General features: G+C 40.6%; 1 protein-coding gene across 5 annotated transcripts in view; it reads right to left on the reverse strand.

The window, feature by feature from the left end:
• STARD3NL (STARD3 N-terminal like) overlaps window positions 1-9,889 on the reverse strand; it is a 34,832-nt gene extending 24,943 nt beyond the window's left edge. The window contains exons 1-4 of one of the 5 annotated variants that reach the window (XM_034413158.3): window positions 9,813-9,889; window positions 5,260-5,496; window positions 4,368-4,441; window positions 575-871 (exon numbers count right to left, since the gene is read on the reverse strand). In XM_034413158.3, the coding sequence (XP_034269049.1) occupies window positions 575-799 (225 nt within the window). In that variant the 5' untranslated portion in view covers window positions 800-871; window positions 4,368-4,441; window positions 5,260-5,496; window positions 9,813-9,889. The other 4 variants (XM_034412850.3, XM_034412933.3, XM_034413026.3 and 1 more) reach the window with 4 other exon arrangements.
• Between the last annotated feature and the right edge of the window lie 7,241 nt (window positions 9,890-17,130).

Here is a 17,130-nt window from a genome sequence, read left to right on the forward strand (position 1 = left end):
AGGGTGAATTCAGTTTCTCCCATTGATTTTTTTTCTGTCAGAATCTGTTTGAGAAGGTCCTAATATGTGACCCTAATATGCTGCAAATTTTGTAAATGGATACCAGTCACAAGCACCCAAATTTTGATCACTTGACAGCAGTCGGCTGCTGCATTGATTGTGTGAGAATCTTTTGTAAGTCACTTTTTTCAGTGTCAATTTAATTTTGAATACGCACAAAATGAATGGTTGTAAATTGAGGACTAGCTATATTTCTTTTTGTATGGGTATCTGATATAAACTAAGATCCAGAGATCTACAAAAAATTAAAGTGCTATCTCAAGCAGTATCTTTTTTTAGAATTTTCACATGATGCAAACACTTCAAAAGAAACTGATTAATTTTGTTAGATAAGTAGCATGTTTAAACTGTTCCAAATAGCTCAGTGTTATATATTTGGGGGGGGGGGGGTTCCCAAATTTAGTCCCAGTTCAGTAGGCAAAGGACTGCAGTCTAATTTAATGAAAGAAACAACCTTCCCTATTCCTGCTCTCACAAATTCTCGAAGTAAATTATACTTTTAAAAGGAACTCACGTTTAATTCTATTATCCACAGCAAGGTTATAAACAACAAGTCAAATGTGACAAATAAACAGAAAGTCCTTCGAACATCAGAAATGCCTTTTTTCCCCTGGATTTCATAGGACTCAACTCTTGGCATTAGCTGGCTTGGGTTGATGGAATGAACATCCCTTAAAGAAGGATGAGAACCCAGACTGCTGCCTTGGGCATTTTCTTGATCGCCTGATATCCAACTCATCCTGTCTTTGGTTACAGCAGCTTTGTTTCAGCTTCAACATTACTATCAGATTAATCCATTTTGAAGATTTCTCTACAAAAGAAATGCCAAAATTAATCGCATTAGTCTATTCTTTACTAATAAAACTTGATTATGCAATATATACATCCCCAATGTGTTCTAGAAGTTTAGTCTTTGGCCTCAAATTTTCTCAGCATGGCAAAAAAATGTTTAGGGCTCTTGATTGAAAATAAGCTGATGTAACAAATAAAGCATGATTGTTCTTTCCATATTCTTGTTTCTCCAATAAGTCAAATATTACTAATGCATGGAAGTGGGTATGACAATTATGCTGTTATCATCTTAAGTAAAGAGAGTTTATTTCTCTTTTCAAACTAAAGACAGAAAACAGAAAAAATATAAGACAGTTTAATATATTTTGGTTTCCAATACTAATAATTTATTTTTGGTATATTTTGGACACCAAGATGGATGGCATATAAATTGAATAACTAAATAAATTTTAAGTTGTTTTCTTATTTCTAAGATTCAAATCCAATTCAAACTCTGATACTGGCAAGTTAAGTCATTTTTTATATTTAAAAATAAAATCACTGATCTCTTTTCCAAAGCAACATAGAATTTACATAAGTGATCCACATGTTTATTTATTTAGCCATAGATTCATTTTCCTTATTATTAGAGATTACATTATACAAGTAGAATTTATTGAAATTTTGAAGACATGGCTGTGCTAGCTAGTCTGGTGCCTCAATGAGTTTGGCATTTAGGGGATGGCTAATGAAGTAGATGTCACTCTGTCTTCTCCCTTGCACATTTTACTCCCTCACTCTCCATCCTGGTTAATTTTATTTTAATTGAATTTTAAACTTATGATCCTTACTTATTGTTTTAATCCTAAACTTATTATTACTTATTGTTTTAATGTTTTATAATGCATTTTAGTTGAATATCTTAAGCATCTAACAAGATGAATGGCATACAAGTTTAATAAATAAAATGAATAAATAAAAATTTACATAATTACAAAATAAATACAGTAAAGAAAATATAAAGGGCAGAAAAGGGGAGGGAAAGATTTTTTAAAAAGGAAAAAATATAACCACCTTAAAGAACTTACCACTCTTAAAATAAAACCAAGCATCTCTTCATTCCGTATTTCTTAGTTTCTTTAAACTACAACATCCTCCCACCCTATTAAACAGCAAAAATCCAGGATCAGAAATGACAACATAAATCTAAGGTAATCCTCAATTTACAACCACAATTTTTCCCAAAATTTATGCTGCAAAGTGAGACAGTTGTTAAGCGAATTCTGCCCCCCTTTATGGCCTTTCTTGCCACAGATGTTAAGTGAATCATTGCAATTAAGATAGTAACATAGTTGTTAAATGAATCTGGCTTCCCCATTGATTATGTTTGTCAGAAAGTTGCAAAAGGTGATCACATGACCCTGGAACACTGCAACCATCATAAATATGAACCAGTTGTGAGGCATCCAAATTCTGATGAGCAGAACATTTTATAGTTTAGTGTAGTACTTAAGGTGCTGGCTTAGAAAACTTTGGACCAGTCACCCAGACCAACCTACCTCATAGTTGTTGGGAGAAAAACAGTAGGTAGAAGAAGTACCCTGTTTCTCCCAAAATAATACATCCCCTAATACATGAGAGCATGTATCCCCATAATACATGCTCTCAAAAACCCAATCGGGCTTTTGAGAGCATGGCAATAAAGCCAAGTGCTTATTTCAGGGTTCAAAAAAATATAGCACAGGTTATTATTTTTGGGGAAACACTGTATTATGTATGCTTGCTGACTTCAGTTACTTATAAAGGTAAGATAAAAATTTAAGAAGTAAATAATCATCAGTGAGTAGGTTTCTTGGTAATGAGTGATATAATCAAAGAACTACCAAGATGAAAACAACATCTCCACTAACATTGACAGGACAAACTAACAGAGCAAAGGGAACTCCCTTCCAGCATTGAAGATTGCCTTGAAATGGTAAATGTTATCTAATACATAAATATTTATTTTTTTAAGAATAGTTTCCTTACAATTTTATTCTGACATTTTTGGATTATGTCCCTACTGATAATTTTGTGGGTTTGTTAAAAAGTTTGATTTAAGTTCTTAATCTTTCACAGCATTAGCTGTTTAGATGACCAGTTAATGACCAGGAAAATCTTTAGTCTAACAAACAAAACATAGGGACAGGACTGAATGAAATATATTCTTGGTTCCAATTTCCTGTTAAATGTGCCCACATAATATATACAGAATGTGTCTTGAAGATATCGTCAGAACTGCCCGCTGATAAAATTCACAGAAATCTATTCCGCGGTTGGTTCAGTAAAAAAAACACTAAAGAGATCCCATCTTCATAACAACAATTTTTCACCCACTTAATAAAAGCTTTTGGCCCAGCAACCGTTACCGGACGCCATCCGAGACGAGCATCTTACACTTCCTCCTCCCCATTCCTCCAACTAAGCTGATCTGGATAGAGGCCATCCCCAGCGCACTGGGAAAAGCCAGGAAACATCTGCACAGGGGGCAAAGTAGGCCCACCGGATGCCATATCCTCTTATTGCCCAGCGGGGAGAGGAGACGAGAGGCAGCGGAGGAGACAGTTCCGCACTCTTCAGAGTTCCTTTCGGGGCCACCCACGGAGAGAGGACAGAAGATGTCACAATTGCCCCTCCCCCGTTACTGAATTACGTGCTGGATCGGGGAGGAAGAGAGAAAAGGCCATCAGGAATGGCGTGCGGCAGAAACCGAGCACCTTCACAAGGCCCCAGGAGAGAAGGTGGCTGAGCGACGGCTTTCAAACCTTTGGGGGGGGGGCGGAGGGGTGAAGTTCTTACCGGGTCGCACCGCTCTGCTTTTCTCGAGGGCGGGCCAAGCTCGCCGAAGTGACCCCGCCTCAAGCGGCTCCTCACCATCAGTCCGCCCAGCAGTAATTAAGGTTACGCCCCGTTGGCGGCGATAACATACCACCCGGAGGCCTTAAAGGAGGAGCCGGACGGGTAGCGGAACGGCTAATCGTCAGAGTGGCCACTAAGGCGGCGTCAGCAAAGGGCGGGGTATTGCTGGGCAGGGCCATCCGAAAGGAAAGGCGGCGGGGGAGGTCCTGGAGGGCGAAGGTTCCTCCCTTTTATTTGGCTCTTCATCATCAGAGCCGTTCATCGTAGAGGTGGTTTGTTGCTCAAAGGCTAGTATTCTGCCTGCATGTGCGATTGTGCGAGTTTTCAGTTATGGTGAAAATTTAATGTCTATTGCCTATGGTAATACCTAATGTCTATGGTAAGGAGCTGCACTACAATTCAAACGATATCATAGAAGAATACAATACATTTTTAAAAATCAAGGAGTGAGTCTGCTTTATGAAAGGAAGTCAGGAAAGCAGGTAGACTTTCCCCCATGCTTTGTGCTGTATAAACGCAATCCGGGCCCTGGGATTGTTACGATTGAAAATACCTAACCATATTGTCTGCTTGTATATATCTGTTCATATTTCAAATGATTGACATCGTTATATCTTTCCCCATTGGTCCCTCCTTACCTTTTTGCTCCACCTCCTCTGTATATAAGTCAATGTTCCTGTCAGATCTAGTTCGTTGCTGTCCTAATGTAATCCTGTGAAGGATAAGAAACCAATAAATACCTTTATAATACAGAAGCCTCAAGTCTCTTAATTGGGCCTAACCAGAAAAAACAAATAAGTAACAAATTGGTAGCAAGAGGATGGTTTGGTAGGCCCAACTAACCTAGAAATGCAAGAACCACAAAAAGAAAAAAGAAGACCTGTCACTAGATATCTAATGAAAAGAATGGCAGCTCAGCTGACACCTGAAAAAAATACACCAAACAAAGAAATGAAGAAATATACACAATTCTAAGAAAAAGAATTCCTGACAAACTACAAACAATCAATAGATGAAACAGAAGTCGCTCCCTCAGCCTCAAACAAGGAAGGTGACATAAAAAGAAAAATACTAGAATTAATAGAAAGGATTCCAGATGACTCAAGTCTGATCGCGAAACTTCATAGCATAATAAACAATCACGGAGCAGCGGCAGATGAAGAGATCGAACATAATAAAAAAGCCACGGTAAGAATGTCAACCCCTAACTATAAAACTAACAAGGAAACTGACAATAGTTTCCCGCCTTTTTCATGGCGGCCATCTTGCCCATCTAATACTTCTAAAATGGCCGACCAATCAATAAGGGACTTCCGAACTTTAAACTACCTGGCGGGAAACAACTTACGAACAAACTGACTACCCAAACCCTGAAATAAATAATAACTATCAAAAATCAAAAAGAATTTCACTACCCAGAAGAAGAACCAGCCAGCCTAGAAAAAGCGCAATGGCAACCTTACAGTGAAGAACACTACCCAACGCTCACGAGAAAAGATCAAAACCCAAAATTTAAAATACCATACTTACCTGTCGCAGAGCACGAACACCAGGCCTCTGATGATGATTTCGATGACCGCTGCGGTTCCAAAGACTTTCCGACAGGATGGACTGCATCCAGAGCCAATGTCAGTCGAAAGATCCCTTCTGAGTCCAGAGCCGAGGACCATCAGGCCGGCTGGGGCCTTGTCCAGAGATCCACAGACACAGAGTCTTCACTCGTCGACTGCCGGGAGAGAATGAGATATGAGCATGCTCAGAACGAACCTGCAAGAAAAAAGGATGAGGACATAAATACAAGACTACACAGAACCACAGCAAACATAAGAGACAAATCAATACAGACATGCTCCCAGTATACCTCTGCCTTATTGTGAGTATGCTAAGATTTTAAACCATGAACAGCAACAGAATGTAAGTAACTACCCACACCACTCTGGGACACTAACAACTGACTTTATAAAATTAAGATTAAATGGAGATAATTTGAAGGAATGGAGCCAGCAGCTCCAAGTCATATATTTGAGAGAAAACATTTTGTTCTTCATTATTGATCCCCCAAATAAACCTTGGACTTATGAAATTGACTGCCTCCATCATAAGGCTTATTATATACTCATTGCATCTATATCCCCAAGTATTTTTCCTAGTCTTGAACATAACCTAACTGTGTCAGAAATGTATCAAAAATTATTTAATTTATTTTATAGCAATAGTGTAGCATCTACCACCAGAATTTCAAGGGAATTCTACTCTGCCAGGTTAAGACATGATATCCCCATGAGCAAACATATTATAAACCTGAATGCAACCAGAACAGAACTCATCCAAAGGGGGGAGAATATATCTGATAGCACTATGAAAAGCATTATAATCAATTCATTAGACACCAGCTGGGATAATTATATAACTTTACTCGACAGCTTAAGCTTAGAACATCTTACATTAGAAAAACTCACTAATAAACTTATAACAGAAGACAAACTTAGAAGAGAACGATCTACATGTCAAAGGGAAGACAAACACCAAAAGAGAGACTTCCCTAAGAACACAGGATATAGGGATAATTACTATCAAAGAGATAGATCTGATAGAAGAATTCATTTATCAGATAGGACCTCCCCTGACTACAAACACAAACGTAGGGAATCTCCCAATTCAAAAGACAAAAGAAGATATAGAGAAAACTCTAGGGAAAACATACATGGGTCACTATACGGAATAAAAGACAATAACCCATCAACACCAAAATCAACCGAGACTTGGCTCATTGACTCTGGAGCCACAAACCACACAACCCACAATAGAAAAATTCTCAACAACTTCATAAAAAAGGAATACCCCATAAAGGTAGCTAATCAAAATAATGTTCTGGTAAAAGAAATAGGTAACACTCATATCAAAGGTATAGGGAAAATAGAGGGGGTGTTATATATACCCGAAATTCCACATAATATATTGGCAACTCTAAAATTAAACATTGAAAATGGAGTAGAGACTACATTCAAACATGGAAAAGTATTCATGACAAAAGACAATAGGAACATAGAAAAAATATTCACTAAAGAGGGACTAACGTATCTAATGCCACAAGATAATATTTTAACCTGTGCGCACTCCCATTTAGAAAATGAAGCCAAAACTGATAACCATAAAGAGAATGAAACTATGTCAAGTAATGAAACCATTATATCAAAAAATTTACACAATGGTAAACCAATACACGACACTGCACACATTTACTTCATAGAAAGCTAGGACATGCCAGTTTCCCCGTTATACAGAAAATGTTGGGATGTTATGAAGATATAAATATAAAGAATTGTAAAAACTACCTGGAATGTTCCGTATGCAAATCATCCAAGCTCAAAAACAAACCTAAGCCCAAAAAAGCCACTCGCACCACACAATCAATTTTTCAGTTAGTTCATATGGATGTTGTAGGCCCAATGAAACCTTCAATCAAATATAGAAAAAGATACTTTCTAACTATAGTTGATGATTACAGCAGGTTTGGGTTCGTGTACACCCTTAACCATAAAAGTGAAGTTTTCAAAAAATTCAAGGAATTCTTTAAAATGGTAGAAACTCAACATAATATTAAAATCAAACAAATAATGACCAACAGAGGGTCAGAATTTTTATCTAACAAATTTTCCAATTGGCTAAAGTTACAGGGAATATTACACTTTAAATCTTGTCCCTTCTCACCCTTTCAAAATGGAGTCTCAGAGAGAAAGAACAGTTTGCTACAAACCATGGTTAGATGTGTGCTAGACGATGCTGGTTTAAACCAATCCTTCTGGGCTGAAGCCCTTATTTATTCTAATTATATTCTAAACCGCTTATGGTCAAGTGCAATCAACAAAACTCCATATGAACTCATGTATGGCAAAAAACCAAAAATTGGGCATCTACACATATTTGGCGTAACTGCTAATGTATATGTACCTAGACAATTGAGACACAAAGGAGAGAAAGTATCCAAAAGACTAATATTCATGGGGTACGAATCAGGAACCAAGGGATATCGCTTCATTGATAAAAATAACCATTTCATTGTGTCTAGATCTGCCGTGTTCCATGAACATGCAAATTGGTCCAAAATACACCTCAACGAGCTATACCCAGAATCAGAAAACACTACACACACACACAGAAAACATTATTCACCAGATACCAAACCCAAAATTATAACAACAAACAAACCCAAATATCCAAAAATAATTAATGATGAATGGAAGAAAGGACATCCTATATTGAAAGTAGACCCACTAACTGAAAGGGAAGCTAAGTATATGCATAGCAATGAACAACCTCCTGATAGACCCATTAGATCAAATAGGGGTACAATTCCAAAAAGATTTGATGACTACATACTATCTCTCCATGCAAAAAATCTGACACCCAATACATATGATGATATACTTAAATTACCTCTAGAAGAGAAAACAAAGTGGGAGGAAGCCACGAAAAAGGAAATGGATAGTTTGAAGGAACTGAACGTATACACACCAGCAGATCCCCCATCAGATAAGTCCCCCATTGGTACTAAATGGATATTTAAAATAAAAGAACTAGAAAATAACAAATTCCTCTATAAAGCTAGGTTAGTAGCTCAAGGATTTGCCCAAAGATTCCCTGACAATTACGAAGACACATATTCACCAACTGTTAGAGCAGAAAGCGTAAAGACTGCTTTAGTAATAGCTTCCATTCAGAATTTGGATGTGTATCAGTTTGATGTGCAAACCGCATAGTTACATGCCAATCTAGATAAGGAAATATATCTAAAAGCACCCCCAGGAAAAGATACCAAAAAAGGAGAAACATGGTTGCTAAATAAGAGTCTATATGGATTAAAACAATCCAGTAAACGTTGGTACGAATGTCTGTCTAATACTCTTAAAAATATGGGTTTTATAGCCACGTCATCAGATCTATGTTTTTTCACTAAAAGAAATGATAAATCTCTTGAATTTGTCTTAATATACGTTGATGACATATTGTACTTTGGACAAGATAAAATCAAATGTGACGAATTTGCTGAAAAATTGGGTGAACACTTCAACTTAAAAATATTGGGTAAGGTAAATAAATATTTAGGAGTCCAAATTGATAAAACAGACAAAGGATTCAAATTATCCCAAAAAGAAAAAATTATTGAACTCGTTCAAAAATGTAACATTAATTCAAAGAATTGCAAAACCCCCATGTCTACTGACTTCACCAGAAACATGCACAACGAATTCGAACCTTTTAAAGAAAACACTTTATATAGATCTATTATTGGATCATTATTGTATATATCTAATTGGACTAGACCAGACATCACTCTTGCGGTTAATTTATTATCAAGACATGTAAGTAGTCCAAATTTATACCACTGGGAAGGAATCAAAAGAATTCTAAGATATCTGAAGTTTAGTGCTGATTTCTGTTTATATTTAGAACCATTTATTTCAGAAAAACCCATTTTATCCTGTTACGCAGATGCAGATTGGGCTGGAGATCCAAAAAGTCATAAGAGTACCTCCGGTTATGTCTTCCTCTTAAACGGTTGCGCGGTACATTGGTATACTGGCAAACAAAATTTAATTGCCACATCAACTGCTGAAGCCGAGTATATCTGCCTATCTAAGGCAGCAAATAACCTGACCTGGTTTGATGATTTGTTGTCCAATATATGGGCTGAACCCATTCACCCCATTCATATCAATGACGACAACAGAGCAGCAATTGATATTTCAACCTCCGAGGCAATAGGCCAAAGATCTCGACATAGCGACATCAAATATAAACATGTGAGACAATTGTCAAGTATGGGTTTTATTAAGGCTATATACTGCGATACAAGTGAACAAATTGCCGACATTCTCACTAAGCCTTTGGCTACTAAACAACATACTTATCTGACTTCCAAATTCAATGTACATATTTAAAACTATATATTATAAGTTAGGTATTTTAGAGGGGGATTTGTTACAATTGAAAATACCTAACCATATTGTCTGCTTGTATATATCTGTTCATATTTCAAATGATTGACATCGTTATGTCTTTCCCCATTGGTCCCTCCTTACCTTTTTGCTCCACCTCCTCTGTATATAAGTCAATGTTCCTGTCAGATCTAGTTCGTTGCTGTCCTAATGTAATCCTGTGAAGGATAAGAAACCAATAAATACCTTTATAATACAGAAGCCTCAAGTCTCTTAATTGGGCCTAACCAGAAAAAACAAATAAGTAACAGGGATTTAGTTGGGACTCCCTGCTAAACAACTTGCTCGCAAGGTACATTAGAAGATTTTTAATGGCATTTTTCCCTTCAGCTCCCTTTTCAGACCTGAACTTCAACTTTTTCGCAAATCTTTTTGCTTCAGTTTTCCTAGACAATTCTTTTTTTTTTAAATGATTTTTATTAGTTTATAATGTAGCATACCAAAAAAATACAAAAGTAAATAATGGGAAAGATTGGGAAGGAAAAGGGGAAGACAAAAGTGGGGAAAGAAAAGGGGATAAAGAACGAAAAGGCATTGACTTCCGACCTCCTTCGATACGGTAGAAATAATATATTAACATCAAATATCAGCTTTTTTACTTTTACATAATAGTTTTAACTAGCCATTTCTATAACAACCAATCTATGTAATCAGTAAAAGCCAAAATCAAAGTTTCATTTTTTTCCACCTCAAGCACAAAGTCTAGAAGCGATTTCCAAGTAGAAATAAAAGCATTTGTATTTTTTCTTTGATCAAAGCAGTCAATTTAGCCATCTCTGCTAACCATCAGTTTTTGCAGCTATTTTTCCATTGTGGGAATTGAGGTGGCCTTCCATTTCTGTGCGTAGAGTAGTCTTGTTGCCATCAACATCAGGGGTGAAATGCTCCCGGTTCGGACCGGCTCGGGCGAGTAAGTAGCGATGGCAGCGGGCAGTTCGGAGAACTGGTAGCAAAAATCCCTGCCCCCGCCCCCCATGCCCAGCTGAGCCGCGCAATTATCAGAGCCTTTTTTTTCTTTTAAATGGCTCTGATGAGCCAAGCTCTGACGATCCCAGCTGAGTTGCCTGCTAATCAGGCAACTCAGCTTGGATCGTCAGACCCATTTAAAAGAAAAAAGGTTTTTCCTTTTAAATGGCTCTGACGATCTCAGCTGAGTTGCTTGCTAACCAGTAGCAAAAATTCCTCCCCCCCCCCAGCCTCCAGCTAGCTTACCTTAGCTGCTGGTCGCAACGCCTGCCTTGCTTCGCTTGCTGTAATACCTGCAATCCATTGCATGAGCAAGCAACTGAATCTCCCTGCCTGCAATCAAGCTCATCAGTGAGCAGCTCTATCTGCCTGCCTGCCTTCCTGCCTGCCTTGTACCTTCTATTGCAGGGATCTCCAACCGTGGCAACTTTAAGATTTGTGGACTTCAACTCCCACCAAAGCTGCCTGAAGAATTCTGGGAGTTGAAGTCCACAAGTCTTAAAGTTGCCAAGGTTGGAGACCCCTGTTCTATTGGGTAAGTTTTTCCCCCTTTGGGAGCTTTTAAAAAAATAGTTAATTGTTTTTTTTTTAGTTGTTCTTTTTTTAGACCTAGCCATTTAAAGTTTAGGAAGTTTTAAATTTAGCTTTCATATAAAAATAAAAATAAAATAAAATAATATTTGTGCAGCTTTCTGAGATTTAGTGTGTTTCTGTAGTGTTTCATTCTACACACACAAAATCTCACATAGCTGTATGTGGAATTTTGTGTGTGTAAAGTGTCAAAGTTGGTTTTTTGGGCTTTTTGTAGCTGTGTGAGGTTCCTGCTTGTTGCAGGAGCCATTTTGGGTCTAGCACAGCTGCTTTTACATTGTGGATGAGCCAGTTGTGTTGTGTTGTGTTTTGTAGGTTAAAAAAGGGCAAAGAAGTGACATTGACTTGGCCATGCCCACCCAGTCATCTTACCACCAAGCCACGCCCACTAATTAAGCCACGCCCACAGAACTGGTAGCAAAAAATTTTAAGATTTCACCCCTGGTCAACATGTATAACATGTATAACATCAAAGGTCCCCCCAAAAAATCCAAGTCCTTTTCCATTAAATTTATTTATGTATTTATTTATTTATTTCTTATACTTATATGCCGCCCTTCTCCCGCAGGACTTGGGGCGGCTCACAGAAATTAAAACAGAGAAAACAATAAAAATAACTACTAAAACAATCAATTAAAACCCCCAATTTAAAATCACCCATCAGATCAGCAAATTTATTGGAAAAGCCATGTCTTCAGGTCACGGCGGAAAGACCGGAGGTCGGGGGCCATCCGGAGCCCCGTGGGTAACCCATTCCAGAGGGTCGGGGTGCCCACAAAGAACGCCCTCATCCTGGGTGCCACCAGCCGATATTGTCTGGCCAATGGCACCCGGAGGAGGGCAGTCCTATGTGAGTGCACCGGGCGGTGGGAGACAGGCAGAAGGTGGTCCTGCAGGTACCCCGGGCCCATGCCATGTAGGGCTTTATAGGTAAGTACCAGCACCTTGAAGCGGATCCGAAGAACCACGGGTAACCAGTGCAGCTCACGCAGGAGAGGTGTAACATGGGAGTAACGGGAAGTTCCCGTAACAACCCATGCGGCCACATTCTGGACCAACTGGAGCCTCTGGGTACACCCCAAAGGCAGCCCATGTAGAGGGCATTGCAGTAGTCCAAACAAGAGATAACGAGAGCTTGGGTGACTGTACGGAGGGCATCCCTGTCTAGGAAAGGGCGTAACTGGCACACCAGGCGAACCTGTGCAAAAGCCCCCCAGGTCACGGCTGTCAGGTGGTCCACTAAGGACAGCCGCGAATCCAGAAGGACGCCTAGATTACGGGCCCTTTCAGAGGGAGTAAGCAACTCCCCTCCCATCAAGAGTGATGGGGCCACTAGACCATGAGATCCCAGCAACCACAGCCACTCTATCTTGGAAGGGTTGAGTCTGAGCCTGTTCCTACCCATCCAGACCCATACTGCCTCCAGGCACTTAGACATCATGGAAAGGGCATCTCTGGGTTGGGCCAGGGTGGAGATATAAAGCTGGCTATCATCAGCATACTGATGATACCTCACCCCAAAACTGCGAATGATCTCATCCAGCGGCTTCATATAGATGTTAAAGAGCAAGGGGGAGAGAACCAACCCCTGAGGCACGCCACAAGTGAAGGACTTGTGTGAAGGACTTGTGTGAAGGATCTCTGTCCCCCCACCCAGACAAACTGCATGCGACCCGAGAGGTAGGAGGAGAACCACTGCAAAACAGTGCCCCCACCCCCAACCCCCCAAGTCGCAGTAGGATACCATGGTATCGAAAGCTGCTGAGAGGTCAAGTAGGACCAGGATGGAGGAATAACCCCCATCCCAGGCCCACCAGAGATAATTCACCAGAGCGACCAATGCTGTTTCCGTGCTGTGTCCGCGCCTGAAACCCAATTGGCACAGGTCTAGATAATCCATTTCCTCCAGGAATTGTGGAAGTTGGTGTGCCACCACGGACTCAACAACCTTCACTATAAAGCGAAGGTTGGAGATGGGATGAAAGTTGTTCAAGGAGGCCGGATCCAGGGCAGGCTTCTTGAGAAGGGGTCGAACCATCGCCTCCTTAACGGTGGCGGGGAAGACCCCGTCCCTCAGCAAAGCGACAATCACTTGGATCCAGTCTCTGGTCACCTCTCTGGTTGCTGCAACAAGCCAGGAGGGACACGGGTCCAACAAACACATGGAGACCCCCAATCTACCAACAATCCTGTCCACTTCATCTACAGATACAGGGTCAAAGTCAACCCAGATCTTACCTTCAAGGCTAGCTCCCGTTTCCTCGTCAGACCCTGCCCAGTCAGAGTCTAAACCCATCTGCATCTGAGCGATTTTGTCTTGCAGAAATTGAGCAAAATCCTCAGCACTGCCCTGTAAGGGGTCCTCCCTCGCTCCCTGATTAAGAAGAGAGCGGGTCACTTGGAACAAAGCTCCTGGGTGATTCTCTGCAGATGCAATGAGAGTGGTGAAATAGTCACGTTTTGCCGCTTTCATCACCACAAGATAAGACCTAATATAGGTTCTTAACTGTATTCGATCAGACTCAGAATGGGAAGATCTCCAACAGCCCTCTAGGCGTCTCTTCTGATGCTTCATCTCCCTGAGCTCTGCGGAAAACCAAGGAGCTACTCGGGATCCCTGTTGGAGGAGAGGCCACAAGGGAGCGATTCGATCCAGCGCCCCAGCAGCAGCCTGTTCCAAGGCATCCACCAGGGCCTCTGGTGAATCGTGGGATAGAGACATGGGAAATGTCCCAAACTCCGTCAGGAACCTATCAGGATCCATCAGACGCCTAGGGCAGAACCAATGAATTGGTCCCGTCTCCCAGCGGTCGGGGTTAGCAGATAGAAAGTCCAGCTTGAGGAGGTAATGGTCGGTCCATGACAGGGGTTGAATCGATAGTTCCCTCCTACCCCGAGCATTTATCCACTGCCCAGAGATAAAAATCAGGTCAGGTGTGTGTCCACCACTGTGAGTTGGACCCTGTACAACCTGAGTCAGGTCCATGGCCGTCATGGAGGCCATGAACTCCCGAACCAGCTCAGATGTCTCGCCGGCTGACGGGAGATTAAAATCTCCCATTACCATAAGGTTGGGGAGCTCAACCGTCAGTTCAGCTAAGACTTCGAGCAGTGTGGGCAGGGCTGAAGACACGCAGCTGGGAGACAGGTACATAATCAACAGACCCGACTGTATTCCAGGGCTCCATTTCAACAATAGAGATTCACACCCGCCTATCTGAGGGACAGTGACCTCCCTAGGTCTAAGGCTTTCTCTAATAACAACCGCCACCCCGCCACCCCTTTCCTGGAGTCGCAGCTGGTGCAGCACACAGAAACCCAGTGGGCATAGATCGGAGAGCGGGATCCCTCCCTCCGGGCCCAACCAGGTCTCCATGATACAAGCCAGGTCCACGCCCCCCTCGTCGATGAGCTCACGCACAAGGGGAGCCTTGTTCACAACAGACCTGGCATTTACATACACCAGCCAGAGTCCGGGGTTCCACACTCCCATCCTCCCAGGTGAGCAGGAAGAGCTAAGAGGGCCGGAACGCGCCACTGCCTGTAAGCAGCGGGGACGCGCTCCACTGATGTCATAATGCCCTCTGCTCGCACTACCTCTGCCCCTACCAACCACCACAGTGATGGAATGACCCTCACCCCACCTTACCTCTTCCAGTCCCCTCTCCCCGTCCCCCCCACTGCAACCGTCCAGCAGGCTAGGTTGCTGATTTGTAAGGACCCCCCCAGGTCCATTCTTCGCAGAATAACCCACCTTCCTCCTGGAACCCCTTAAAATTTTAGCTAAAAATTTAAGCAAAAACCCCCTCAACCCCCTCTTCGCAGCATGCCACCTCTCCAAATCCAAAAGAAAAGTCTCTGGTTTTCTGTTTATATTCATTTTAAGATTTTTTTTGTATTAAGGTATGAATTCTACTCCAATATTTCTCTGGTTTATCACATGTCCACCATAAATGATAAAAAGTCCCTTCTTTACATTTACATTTCCAATATTCATCTGAAGTGCCTTGATACATTCTTGACAACTTATCTGGAGTTAAGTACCAATGATACATCATCCTATAGAAGTTTTCTTTTAAGTTATAATTTAATGTAAATTTTAAACTTTTCTTCCATATATTCTCCCATTGTTCAGGCATTTTCCTAGACAATTCTTAAAAGTACCAGTATGTCTTTACAAACTTCCATCTGAAAAGCGAGGGTGGGGGAATGAGGTGAGGATCCAGAAGATGAGAATGCTGAATTAGATGTATGTTGTTCAATTGTTGTTGTTTTAATTTTGATTTTGTGACAATAGATGACAAAGAAGAGTTCACCTAATGGTAACATTGTGTTGCAATTCCCATTTGTTCTTTTATATCACTAATAAACAGTAGAATGGGAGGGGAGGGGAGGGGAGGGGAAAGGAAGGGAAGGGAAGGGAAGGGAAGAAGAGAAGAGGAGAGGGGAGAGGAGAGGAGAGGAGAGGAGAGGAGAGGGGAGGGGAGAGGAGAAGAGACGAGACGAGACGAGACGAGAAGAGAAGAGAAGAGAAGAGAAGAGAAGAGAAGAGAAGAGAAGAGAAGAGAAGTATTGGCCAAGTGTGATTGGACACACAAGGAATTTAGACTCCGGTGCATAAGCTCCCAGTGTACATACAAGCAACAAATGATAAATCATGATCATAATCATAAAATACAATCATCATAAATAATATACACTTGCAGGTATGAGGTAACCCCAGATTTTTAAGTGAAGAGAAAAATTCCAAGAGACCAACAGGGATCAAATAGACTCAGCAATAATGGGATGCCAAGAACTTGTTGGATAAAAAATAATGGAAAATAATGTGAACGGAAAAATAAGCCTATACCAACTATATATCTGATTTGTAAAGGTCCAAACAACCACTAGATGGTGGCAAAGAATATGACTAAGACATTTCAGTGGAGCAGCATCAAGAAAAGATTCTCAAAATTTAGGTTGTAGTTTCAAGGGGATCTCAAACAACTGAGACCATACCTTTAAAAAAAGTAATCAGGTTTGCACAGACCGAGTGGGAAGTGCCTTAAAAATATTATTTAATAATAAAATGGATTTAGCTGCTGATTTTACACAAATGACTCTTTAGTGACATACAAGGATTAAAACCACACATACAAATCCCATCACATCTAATTCCAGGCACACAAGAACAAACAATACAAAACAATTAAAAATTCTTTATAACTTTCATTAAAAAGAGAGAGAGAAAATCTCACAACAGCAGAGCTCATCTAAATACCTGACCCCAATTTCTTGGGAAACAGCCAGTTTTTCATTACCTTAGGAAAGGCTAACAAACCATTTCTGAGAGATGCTGTTCTGTAGGACAAAGTCTGCAACTGAGGAGACATGTCTCTGGGGTCCAATAAGAAGATGTGTGATAGAAGGGATCTGAAACACCCCCTCTAAACTGAAAACGTATTCCTGTTTTGTTTGGTCAAGCCCCTAGTAGTTTGTGCAGATAAAGCAAATAGCAAAGACTAGATGAGTTTTGAGAGATGGTTAAAACTGTAGGACTGAACCATCTGTTTTTTTTTTTTTAATTAAAGAGTTTTACAAGACAAAAAACATTTTTACAAGAAAAACATAAACTGTTTGCCATCTTTCCATATATGGATTGTACAATCACATTTACAAATTAACAACCTCTTAAAAAAAAAACAGTTGCGTAAACTCCAAGAACCTCTCCAGATTCTTTACACATGTTTTCCCTTCCCTCCTCCCCCCTCCTCCCTCAGCCTTCCCTCCCCCCCCCCCGACTTCCCAGAGCAAATACAGGATATAGCATCTAACAAACATATAGAAAGAGAGAGAGAGAAAA

The sequence above is a fragment of the Pantherophis guttatus genome, chromosome 4, assembly GCF_059756535.1.
Source record: "Pantherophis guttatus breed Tessera chromosome 4, ASM5975653v1, whole genome shotgun sequence".
Lineage (NCBI taxonomy): Eukaryota > Metazoa > Chordata > Lepidosauria > Squamata > Colubridae > Pantherophis > Pantherophis guttatus.